This window comes from Zonotrichia albicollis, chromosome Z (assembly GCF_047830755.1).
Source record: "Zonotrichia albicollis isolate bZonAlb1 chromosome Z, bZonAlb1.hap1, whole genome shotgun sequence".
Lineage (NCBI taxonomy): Eukaryota > Metazoa > Chordata > Aves > Passeriformes > Passerellidae > Zonotrichia > Zonotrichia albicollis.
In genome coordinates, this window is record NC_133860.1 from 33311440 (window position 1) to 33324425 (window position 12986).

At 38.0% G+C, this 12986-nt stretch overlaps 2 protein-coding genes across 10 annotated transcripts in view; one reads left to right on the forward strand and one right to left on the reverse strand.

Annotated features, from left to right (window-relative positions):
• SNX18 (sorting nexin 18) overlaps positions 1-12986 on the forward strand; it is a 211659-nt gene that overhangs the window by 133347 nt on the left and 65326 nt on the right. The window lies entirely within an intron of this gene.
• Positions 1-12986, reverse strand: part of LOC102071897 (chondroitin sulfate proteoglycan 4) — a 48749-nt gene that overhangs the window by 33241 nt on the left and 2522 nt on the right. For 5 of the 7 annotated variants that reach the window (XR_012578027.1, XM_074532504.1, XM_074532502.1 and 2 more), the window contains exons 2-5: positions 9613-9776; positions 5462-9022; positions 4145-4615; positions 3184-3360 (exon numbers count right to left, since the gene is read on the reverse strand). Coding sequence is in view for 6 of the 7 variants with exons in the window: in XM_074532504.1 (XP_074388605.1) it covers positions 3184-3360; positions 4145-4615; positions 5462-9022; positions 9613-9776 (4373 nt within the window). In the remaining variant the exon portion in view is untranslated. Of the gene's footprint in view, positions 1-3183; positions 3361-4144; positions 4616-5461; positions 9023-9302; positions 9451-9612; positions 9777-12986 lie in introns of those variants that run through there. The other 2 variants (XM_074532506.1, XM_074532505.1) reach the window with 2 other exon arrangements.

Sequence of the window (12986 nt, forward strand, 5' to 3'; positions counted from 1 at the left end):
TAAATTTGTGCTTTTTTTAAAAAAAAATAATTCTAGGAAAATATAGCCCTCTTGTGGCAACAGGAGAATACAGTCATTTCATAGCATTGCCACCCATGTATTTAAACACGTATAATTGCAGCACATAATGCCAGAATAGCAATTTTCTTCAAAACATCCTTTTTCCTTTACCCATTTTCATTTCAGAAAAAAAGAAGTCCATAGAACCTGTGGAAATTTTAAGAAATTATACCTAAATTGCCAATAAATTAAGTTTCTAAATAAAAATACATCTCACAAATGTGTTGCAATGGAAAGTATTTAAATTAAATGGACTACAGAAGTTCTCAGGACCATAAAATTTTCTGCATCTCAGATGTTATGTCATAAATTCTGAGCCAGGAAAAAAAAAAAAAAAAAAAAAAAAACGAAACACTTTAAACCCTCATTGACTTCTGCTTCCTAGAAATAAAACAGAGAAAAATTCCCAAAATGGTTGGATGTCTGTCACTCTGAAACTCCCCCCATGGTGCTCATAACATTGATAGCAACAGACAAGGCTGTTTGAAGAAGGGATGTTATGGCTGTCTCTGAAGTGAGGAAGCTAGAGTTAGACTCATTCAGCATGTGTGCACACACCCAAAAGTTTCTTGGGTTTGGACAGAAGCCCAAAGGCGTAAACTAACTTCCACATGCCCACACCAACATCACTGGCCTCTTCACCTCTTGACATGTACTTCATCACATAAGCTACTTCTCAGCAGCAGATGCCATAACCTAGCCTGTATTTTTAATCATTCAGCATTTCTTTCTGACTCTTTATATTCTGATCTACAAAATTTCTGAGGTCCTAAACTTCAGTCAACTCGAACAGTTCTAGTAGACTCCTGTTTTCACAGTAGCGGTCAGTCATTTTATACTTTTGTACATTTCCAACCCTACAAAATAGATAAAAGAGCTACTGAGTTTTTAAAAGCAACATTGTCTATCATTCAGTATCTAACACTAGCAATGTTCTTGAGGAGCACAGACTGTTTGGCTGAGCAAAGAGCCAGCCACCATCACCCTACACGCGAATGCCAATCTCATCTCAGTATTTAGGAGGACTAAGAAAAACCCATTTTCTTCCATCCACTGAGGATGCGCAAGTTTGATTCGAGGAAGACTCATCTCAGCATATTCCTCCCATCAGATAACTTGACTGCCAAATTTGTTTTAGATTGCACATGAATCCACCATACGTGTACATAATGGTAGCCACTCACAACAGATATAGACTTGATTTTTCAACAAGAGCTTTTGCATGATTAGCAGAACCACAGGCACAAGTGCAGCATCCTGGTTCTAGTACACAGACTGCCTCCCCAGTAGACAGGACCAGCTCTGGGTAGGTGAAGCTTTGTTAATCCTGCTCTTGGGAAGCCTAGATTCACAGATATTTTTAGAAAAATCCATAAGCTGCATTGCAGTGCACTACACAGTCTTAGATCTGTTTAACAGACTGCAATTCCAGCAGCTCAATGCCAACACTTTATTGCCAGCAATGCACCAGAACAGAGACCCCAAAAAACTTGGCTGAACATGGTGCTCTCTTCTCCGTGACTAGACAAAGATTGCTGCATGCTGTGCTGATGTCTGTAGAGTGCCACTGTGATTACTTAAACCTGGGAAGATTTTGCTCTGTGCCACCCAAATGTTTGTCAATGCAGTCTGCCCTTCTGTCAGCAGTCTCTGCACAGGGCAGGCTATCTTCTGTTGTGGGCATGTGCAGATTATCTGCCTTTCACTGTGAAGCTGTACAATACTTACACTACAGCTAATTTAAAAATAATGTATTTTCTCATATGAAAAGATATGAAATATACAACACAAGGTTACCATCATCTTTAGAGTAATACACTTTCCCTCTTCAATACACCATTAACTACATGCATGTTTTGGTACCACCCATTTATAAACTGCAACACAGAGCACTGGGAATGATTGCAGCTTCAAAATATCCTGCTTATCTTCTTTCAAGCCTATTCCTAAATACCTTCTCCAGGTTGATGACTTCCAGCGGGTTTACTGTGACCACTTAGCTGACCATGTTCATTTCATCCTGATTTTTGGAGTCAATTTGCTTTTACTCATCAGATCTCAGATTGAAAGTCTTTACATGTGGGGAGCTTTTTGGGCAGAGTGTGCTTACTAAAACGGTTCTCATTACTGACTGCTATCGTAACACAAACAAATACTATACAAATACATCCTGGTTTAAATACTATACATAAACAAATTAATTAATCAATCTAAAAATGCATTGAAACTGAAGTGACACTAGTCACTTCTGTAGTGGTAGGTAACTTTTCAAAGATCTGTAGATTAAAAAGTCAGCTATGGTCATTAAGAGCTAAAGGTAGCTTTAGATAAAGGTAACTTTAACATTTTCTTCAGGATTTTCTGGGGGGAAGGCAGTTAAAAAAAGTTAACATGTTTTTTCTTAGCTCACAGTATCACACTGTGATATTGCAAAGTAATAGCTTCAGTGATTGGACTAATATTTTGATGACCCTAGATTTCCACAGACTGCATTATATTATTTGCAACTTTTTAAAAGAGAACCACTCCTGCTTTGTTTAAGAGATACCCAACACATAAAAAATTCTCTCTTGTCCCATTCTACTGGCATATCTGGACAAGAGCAGGCAGTAGAATGTACTTCAGCAGGTCTGATCCTTCAGTGCACTTCATGGCAAGAGGCATAGGGTTGGAAGGCTGAGCAAATACAATAGTGAAAAGTTTGCATTCTCATTCTCATCACTATTCTTGGTACTTTTCTAAGTTACATGATCATTAACAGCCCTCAAGACACCTCAGCAAACAACACAAAAATATAACAAACATCCAGGTGCAAGCCATCCACCTTCACATGCCCTACATTAGTCCAAGAGACTTCACATAACTTTAAGATTAAAAGAATGCTCATTTAGCCATCAAGATAATCTTTACAACAGCCAAAACAGTTCTCCATGTCTAAAATCTTCCTAAATACAAATAACCTATGTATTGCCTCCTTTCACTAGCATTAATTTCTCTAAACCCAAGGACTACTACATATTATACTGACTATCCTACCAGACACAAGTCTGTTAATGAAGCTGCATTAAATGGCATCAGCATTAATGGAATTATTTTAACACTTCAAAAGGTTGACAAACATACCTGAAGAATTCTGTTTACTTTTACAACAGGAGCCTCATCATTTACTGCAGTAACAGTCACAAACACAGTTCGGGGTAAACTCTGTTTCCATAATTCCGTGTTATTAACTATCACAGTAAAACTGTCCATCAGTTCTTCACTGTCATCATGAACATAATAGATTAATTCTTGTTCCACCTGAAAAATACAACAAGCTGAAAAACTAAAGAGGCTAGAAGAAAATAAATGTCACATTGAAAAACATCCTAGTCGTGGCTCTCTGTATTTATTGTATGAACATTTTGTTTATGATGTAATATGATTGTACCTCTATCTTTGCTCCATTCACAACAGTAAATTTTACTGCTCATCTGTCCATGCCTCTAGACAGAATATCTTGACAGCCTTGGCATTCTTTCCTTCCTCTTGAAGGAAAAATGGAAATCCAACCCCACTATATTTAACAATGTTTCCTGGAATCTATAAACTGAACATCGTGCTAGTAGTAGATGGTGACCTATGATACCATCTTGCTTCTTGGAGGTAAATTACTGAAAATTAGCATATTGTGCATATAGTGGCTATCTGTGAGCAAAGAAATTACCTAAAAAAATTACTTTTTTTCCCACTTTTCTACTTGTTCACTCTACATAGCACTTCCTCTGGTCTTTTCAAAATGCACCCAAAGTCTCACATTTCCAGAATATCTACAACTCTGCCTGAATGTGAGTGGCCCATCAGTCTACTGTGGCAATAGTACATTAGTCTGTGCCAATAGTGCCATCAAGGAAGTGATGTGGCTCACCACAACAAGGCAGCCTCCCTCCCCAAATGACCAGACAGAAAAAACAGAAAAGTCTTTAACTCAAGGCCAGAATAAAGCTCAAACTCATGTGTCTCACTACCTTTCACAAAATCTCACAGCTTTCAGCAAAGCAAATAATTAATCAACACTATGTCTAAGAAGATCTAAAGACATTACCTGTTTTCTGGTAAATGTGGCTAACTTTATTCCAGGGACACGAGAGTTTTCAACATACCCATGTTTTGGCTGGTCAGTTAAAATAAATTCACAGCTGAGTCCTGCGAAGTGTCTACTAGAAATTTTTAGATAGTCTTCCACCAGGGCTTTTGAGCCCCCTTCAAATACAGTAAAGTTCTGTACTTCCAGTGGAATCATCCTGGGGATGATGTCTACAGAGATCTCTATTCCACTCACTGTTCTGACACCATTGGTCACATCCAGAAAAAAATGGTCATGAAGTTGGTTAGAAACTGTCTGCACATACTGAACTTTGCCCTCGTCGACATCTTGCTGTGTGAAGCTCAAAGCTGGCCTTTGGTCAGAACTGAGATAACTTTCTTCCGAGGAAAACTTCCGAATGTATCCATGCACTGGAAGCTGTCTTACTGTGAACACAATCTCAGATGGAGGACTATTTTCATGAACAACCTTTAATTCAAGAACATATCCCAAAATTATTCAAATGGAAGTGGGAGAAATTCTATAATTCTCTTCTGAATTTTTCACTTTAAATTCTGGGAGTGTCTACCTAACTAAACTGGCATTTAGTTGGGTTACACAGTTCCCAAAACAATATAATGCCTTAAGCAGACACATGTTAAATAAAGGTTGCATGGGAGCCATTTTGCAACCCCAAATATGTTTTGTAAGTTTTTAAAAGGAATGTACTGCATAATTAACTACTGGCCTCACATCTACAGATCCCTGCCTGATCAAGGAATTCAGGATTTCAGCAACATGTAGCCAGAGCCCTCTCGTGGTGGCTCCTGGAAGGCTACACACAAAAATTGGGCAGAGAAGAATTAATCAAACAGAAGTGACCTCAGGCTTGTGACTTATTTTTTTTTTAATTTTGGATGTCACTCTCAAACGATTTTAACTGGACTAGCTCCAAATTAAATTAAAAAAAACCCTTTCTTCCTTGGCATTTCCCATCAGCTCAATTATGACCAATTACATGGAGTACAAATAACTGTCACACCTAAAACAAAAACATACATGCAGAATCTCCAAATGATCATTTTCTTATGCACCAATATGTAAGAGAGTCAAAAACTATGGCCCGTATTTTCTTTAACATGATCCATTTTCCTTCCTAAAAATGGAAGCCAGTGTCAGTTTCTCCTGAACTAAGCACCCAGAATGCAGTCATATTAGTGGTAATCAAATGGAGTTAAAGAAGACAAGACACAAACTGAAGACACTGCCAAAGGCTAAAAAAACTGAAGAAAACTTACTACAAGATTGGAGGAACAGACAACACAGTTAACCTACTTGCAATTTTCCTTTACTGATTTTAACTGGTTTTCCTTCTTCAACCAAGAGATTGTTTATGTTCACAATCCTTGGTGGCTGCTGATGACTTTCCAAGTACACACGAACCCGCAGTCCAGCAGCCAGATGGACATCTCCAGCATAGACTGTAAAGTTAAAGGAGTCAATAAGGTTGTTGCTGTCATCATGTCTGTAGGTCACACGTCCCTTTATCAGATCAAGCTGAGTAAAGGAATCCTTTAACACATTATTCACATATATTCTTCCGTACTTTGGGAAAGAGAGTATCTTGTATGTAAGCTCATGATCATTTCTTATGTCTTGGTTTGTAGTAGCACTGAGGTTAGCTGTTGAAACAGTTTCTTCTTTCCCTTTTTGAACCAACAATCCTGTATTATTTACCAACTTTACATAAGGATCGGTGGCATTAACTTCCAGAAGCACAGAAGTATAGTGCTTGCCATCTGTCACAAAAAGCACAAAACGCCCAAAATCTGCACCATGGTGTATAAACAGGACTTGCTTTTGTTCCAGGTCCACTTGTTTGAATTGGTAGAGTCTATGCAAAGTATCATTTGTTAGCACCAAGTCCCCATTGGAAATACCACGTCTAGTATATAGCAACTGTCCATCATCAAAATCAGAATCAGGATCACGATAGCAAAGATCTGCCAAAGTTAATAATCGCTGCCCATTTCTCACTACGTCAAATATCTTATCAACTACACGAACTGGCTTCTCATCATTCTTCAGCTGGATGGAAATATAGAATCTGACTTCTACTGACAAAGGCTCTACTTCTGGATCAAAGTTTGCCCCCTTTCCTGACTCTTTGCTGGAAGCTCTGACAAGAAGTTCATCAAACATGGTCTCAGAATCATCATGCACATATATAAGGCACTTATCAGTTATATCTTTATTAGTGAAAGTTGTAAGATTGTCATTATTCTCGAATGAACCAGAAAAATTAGTAAGTTTTAATTTCCCATGCTTAGGAAACTGTATAACTTCATATTGGAAAGTTTTATTATCTAGTGTTTGCACAAACAGTTTTGTGCTTGTTATTAATTCTCCTTCCCCTTCAACAACATTAAGGCCATTGTTAGTCAAAATAATGTTTCTGAAATCTGATTTGATGTAGACTTCAAAGTCATAGAAATTTGAATCCAGATACGTTGTAGAAATGAGAAATCTAAATGAATCATAGCCTTCATGGTACTGGCTGATTAATTCATATGCCACTTTTTGATCAGTAATATCTTTTTGGCTAAAGACTGAACCTTCTTTCAAAGGCTGGTCATTAAGCAGTATCTGTCCATTCTTTGGTAGGGACAGAAGTTTGAAATGAAGCTCATCTTCAGGTATTTCTAGATCTGCAATCACAGCAAACAGATTATCAGAATTCAAGTACTTCTTTTTTGGTTTTTCAATTTCTAGAGGAGCATGTTTCAACAGATCGTATCTTAACCATTTCACTCTGATTGGAAATGTGTGCTCTTCACTGATTTTGTTTCCTACGCTAACTTTGAACTTAAATTGGTCGGTAATGTTTTCCAGCTGAACGTCTTTAAAAGTGCTACAGTATCTCACCCGATTGTGCTGAAGAGAGTGCTGAGAAAAAGAGCTGACTTGCTTCCATAACCCCCTTGAACGCTGCCTTTGGACCTGACCAAAGTGAGGTGGCTCTGTGATCTCATACCATATCTCCAGTTCCTGGAGGACAGCATTTGTTTCAACTGCAAGATGCCTAGGTCCTATAAGAGCTGTAAAACCTTGGAGGAGATTTATTCCTGTGTTGTTGACAACTCTGTAATCCAAAGGAACTGCCATGACACGTAACACGACAGTGTTGCTCACCTTCTCACCATCACTTGCCCTGAGAACTATCCTTGAGTTCCTGACACCTGTGTGGACAAAGAAAACAGTGCCTTTGTCTAAATCCTCATTAGAAAAAGTAGTGATAGCTTTTCCAGGATGCCTTGAATTTTCTAAAAATCCTGCATCTGCATTCAGATTTCCAAGCACTGAAAGTCTGAGACCCACAGAATCGGTATCTTCATCTAGAACCTTTATCAGGTCATTAGTCAAACGTTTCTTTGAGTTCTCTAAGAGAAGAAGCAAGTTTCCCTCAGGAAGTATGATCTCAGGTGCATCATTTACTGGAGTAACAGTAATGCTAAACATATGCTGCTCATTTCCTTGCAAATATGGAGGCACAGTCTTCTCACTGCTGGCAGAAATGGAGAAATTAAAATAATCAGAAGTGTCCTCAGAGCCATCATGAACATACAGAATCTTCCCTTGCCACACATCCTGCATAGTAAATGTATTTACCTCCTGCAATGGTTCAACATTCAGTTTCAAGTGTCCATGAGAGGGTGGTTTCTTTATATCAAAAAGAATTTGTGACTGATTAATTCCTAATTTCTGAAAGTCTAAGTTAATTTTAATATGCTTAGATTCAAGTGAAGCTTTTTCACCCTCTAGCACAATCAAGTTACTCAGAACTAAAAGGTGGCTTTTGTCTTCCTTGCCCAGAGAAATTGAGTTTTCATGGGAAATGGCAAATACAGGAGCTGCTTTCACAGGAGGGTTCTTTTCAGCCGTCTCTAACAAAAGATTTGCTTTAAAAGAACTTGGCAGTTCACATCCAGCTGAAATGTCCTTAGTTACTAGAACATTCTTCAGTGATTTCTTTTCTGAGTTGGCTTTCAGGTTCCTTAAGCAGCCTTTGAAGGATCCTCCTCTGGTGTACTTCCCAGATACTGAGATTAACTTCATCGCTTCTGATCGTATGCTGTCATCTACACCACCTACAAAGAAGGATCCCTTCAGAAGGGGCAGCTTGCTCTGGGGACGTAAAGACTTTTTCACAGTTTCTTCATCCAATGTTAGCTGCAAATATTCTGCAGTAAATTTCAGTTTGATGTAGTGCCAACAACTATCATTGACTGACCTATAAGAAGAAAGATGGGTTCTACTACCATGTTTTCCAACATAAGCTTTAATTAAACCATCTTCCATTTCCATTGCAATGAAATCTCCTGCTTGCCCAGGCTGGTAAAGCAGCAAGCCACGTGCAGCTGAGGTTTGTAAAGCATACTCGAAGATTCCCTCGTTGTCCACATTCCATGATGGGAAAGAAATATAGGACCTGGAACTGAAGAAACTAATAGGTTCTTCTTCACCTGCAAAGAATTCATCACTGCACCCCACTGAAACTTCATGGATGTTTTTGAAGCCAGGAGAAGGTCTCAGAGGCATCAGAATGTCTAACTGATTGAATGACACACCATCAATACATCCTCGGAAACTGGGTAGTGCTCCAGCAAGGTAGGGAACATCAAGTTTACCAGGACCACCTATGTAGAATCCATAATCAATGTTTAATTCATAAAGAATTCCGGGCATTTTTACACTAGTTCTATCATGTTTATCAATTACCAATGTGACATTATCATGTTCATGATGTAGTTCAACCACGTGCCAAGCCAAATCATTCAGCTGAGATCTTTGCTGAGAATGCAGTACTCGTTCTCCCGCACCAAAGTTAATTCTCAACTGCAAGAGACAGAATTTTAAGTATAAAAATCCACAATTATCTTTTTCACAATCATACATTAAGACATAGTTAATATATTCATTTTCATATATTTTCACACTAACCATATAATTTATAAAATAGATTTGAAAAAATAAAATCCCAATAAAATTCTGTGTAGGTTCACTTGTCATCACAGATGTTTGAATAACTGCAGAAGAAGCAATGGACTCCACTGCAATTCTGCTAGAAACAACAACTCCTGAGAGCCCAACTGAAAGTGATCTTTCAAAAACTTACCTTGCAGAAATACAATTACTCAGATCCAAGCATTTTCTGTAATGCTAACATCATCAAATCTGAAATGTTGTCTCTGCTGAACCTCATGCTTGGAACACAATGATCTTAATTTTAAGATCTAGAGATCTCAAAGGCTATAGATACATAACTGTAAGAAATAAAAGCCATAAAATTATCAATTATATTAAGTGACTTTTCAATTTCTCAGAACAGCAACTTGTTTAGATATCTTGTTATAGATAACAGCCTCAAGAAAAACTCTGATAAGCACAGGCTATGCATAATTTTCAGCTACAGTTACAAAGCATACCTGTACATATCCTGAGCGCAGCTCCATTAAACAATAATCGGTCTTCCCAGCTGCAAGAAGAAGGAGTCCCTGTGGCTGGCTTGTTTGAAACTGCAACTGTAAGGATGTCTGATGGGATGCCTCTGCCATGTTCAGCTCCACAAAGCTACTACCATAAAATGATACTGAAAGAAATAAAGGAAAATAAAGAGGAAACTCAATCACACACACACCCACAAAAAAAATCTGTCTTTCTCAATCATACCCATATATATGTAAACAATTTATATTATTTTCTAGACACTTATTCACGTACAAATGAAAATAAATCTCAGATATCAAATTCACCTGTCCAAGCAGTTTAATAAGAGGCCAATGGCCATACCAGAATTGACAAGGGATGAATACAGGCCAGTTTTCTTATCTCCAAGAGTGATGACTGGAATGGTAAGAACCATGTAATTATACTGAATAATTTTTTTCAAATACTCCTTAATTTTTGTTTGTTTGTTCCAGGTCTTTTCCTGAGCTTGTCACACCCAGTCTATTTTGGAGTTGCAACAGAATTTCTCTATGAAGTACTCCTCTAGTTTTTCTTTGGACACATGTTCATCTACAACATGCTCTTACATCTCCATCAGAGACAATCTATGTCATCTCTGCAGATAAGACCCACAAGTCTCCTGCCACCTGTGACATTTTCAGATGTTTTCATTCCTCTCTTCCAGGCATAAGGGCTGCTAGCAGCATGGAGCCAGCAATGGGGGCTTCTACGTGGGCTTTAGGCAGACACAGGTGTAGGCTGTATAGGGGAGCTTTGGCCATGAAGGCTAGGAAGAGGGCTAAGCTCGCAGCTAGGCCTGGTCAAGAAGAGTTTAATGTGGGGTGCTCCTCTTGTTTCCTGTATGCAACTTCCAACCACACCCCAACACCCTGGTGGCCACTCACTCAAATCTGAACAAGCCTCCTTCATCGTCTTCTCCCCTCTTTTCTGCCCTGAGGAACAGTAACATCAGCAAGAGTTTTCATGTGATGGCTCACTGCTTTTACCATTCCCATTATTGCCATTTTGAACAACACAACAGGTTCAAAGACCAAATCCTCCAAAATTCTGCTGGTAACTTCCCTCTGACACATAAAAAAAAATATATCAATCATCTACCACTCCTCCTATTTAATCAATTACTTAATATACAAAGCCCTGCACTCCAATGAATGCTAAAAAGCCTTTGGCAGCAAACTTTATAAAAAGTCTTTTGAAACTCTAAATCTTGGCCACCTTTCCACCTCCATCAAGAAAACTCCAAGGGGTTTGCAAGGAACTCTTTAAAGAGATCTTATAGACTCCTGCAAAATTTATCCATCTCACTTGTGCATCTTTTATTCTTTTACAGTACCTACAAATTTGAGTTATGGATGTCAGGCTTACAGTGCCCTGTAAATATTATTTAAATACAAGGATAAAATCTGCCACCATCCAGGCTTCAGGTACCAGGCAGTTTAAGCATGAGATCAGATATTACCCTTAGTAAGCAAGTTATTTCATCACCAAGTTCTTTTAGGTCAACCCCTCTCCTCCCCTTCCACCAGCTCAAAAAGGAATTTCAGTTTGGGATCTTCCCAATTAGCAGTAAATGCCACTTAGTTTAGCTTCTCTGCAGCAGCCATGCCCTTTCTGAGAGTCCCTTTTATACTAGTAACTTAATCAACTGGCTGCATGGACCCTCTGCAGGGTTTTTGTTCTTGTCGTACTTAAGGAGGATTTAGTAAAAGATCTGATTCCTTCAAGCTGATCCTTGACCTTTTTTTTTTATCCAGACAGATTTTCAAATTCCATCTGCCAAGGTTTATGATGCTTTCAGCTGTGTTTGGATACAGCTTGTAAGAACACCACCAGTTAAATATTTATTTTGCAGTTTTTAGCTTCATTCTGCTTCATTTTAAAATCTAGCATTACTGCAGAGGACTTTTGGGGTTTAAATGTTCCAGTTCCTACATTAGCTGTCCCCTTGCTTAATCTAATACATTCTGACAACTCCTATAAAGTGTGACTTTGACTCTGAACTGGATTCTGTGCAGAGTGCCAAATCAAAGACTAATTTAGTAGCTCATTCATGAAATAACAATCAATAACAGTATCTAAAAATTTGCTACAGGATATATAAGAATTCTACCTAGCTTTCCCAAGGACAAGATTTCAGCACAACTCACAGCCAGCAACAATGTAATATCAAGTTATATTAAATACCGAGAGAAACACAGGAAAGATCTTTACATTACTGAAATACATCTGTTTCTTCCAAAGAAAGAGTCACCGCTGTGCCTAGAAAAACTGATCCCAAATGGAACAAAAGGGAATGCTTTCCCAGCAGTTTGCGTCTAGTTTATAAGAAGCATTCGTCAAAAAGCTGAAATATACCTTGCAGGTTTTAGATTAAATTTATAAACTGAGAGGACCTATTGTTATACATAAAAATGTTATTCTGTGGGGTAAATAAAAAACTCCTCTTTAAAGCAAGTAGTGGAATAACATAACTAGAGAGAAATCTCCAGTATAAAGATGGACTAACTAATAAGACAGGAAATAGGTTAAATAATTACATTTTTTTCTATTATGCTAAATTCATATATTGGATTTTGGGGGAAGAAAAAGCAGAGAGATTATGGATTACTCAGTGCAGTTTAAAATAACTAGAATGAAGCTGTGAAGTCAATGTTTTGCAGAGTACCATGGGCAACAGTTTGATATTTATATTATAAACAAATTTTCTGGAAAGAAAAAAAAGAAATTTAAGTTAAACCTTCTACCTTCCATAAAACTCCTCGGAGTCAGAAACCATCACTGAAGGTGGGGCAGGTAGGCACTGATCCACCAGTTAACAAGATTTTGAACCACCTATAGTGCCTTGGCATGATTTCTTTTACAGCTAGCAAAACCATATTTTTAATATTTTTTTTCCTTCATACATTACTTGCTGCATCACAGGTAAGATCAAATTCCAATGTTGAGATTGGAATTTGATTGGAGTTGAAATTGAATTGGAGATTGAAAACATCACCACTACCACAGAATACATAATATGGTTTGCTTACAAATCTTACACTCTCCAAAACATGGTCCTGTATCTCAACCCACAGGAGTTGGGTTAATTAAGCTTTGTTACAAGGACAAATAGCAAAAGTAATGCAGCAAAATGAGAGGTGAAATAAACCTCCAAAGAATCAAAAGGGGACACTTCACAATGAAACAACATTCCTCCAATCTTTGTCAGCTTATCTAAACTGATAGCAGATGATATCAACAGCATGTACAGACACAGGAAAAATGGAAGTGGAAAAGGAAGATGCCAGATTCATTGGGAATGCCCTTTAAGGCTAAATATAACAATTATTCA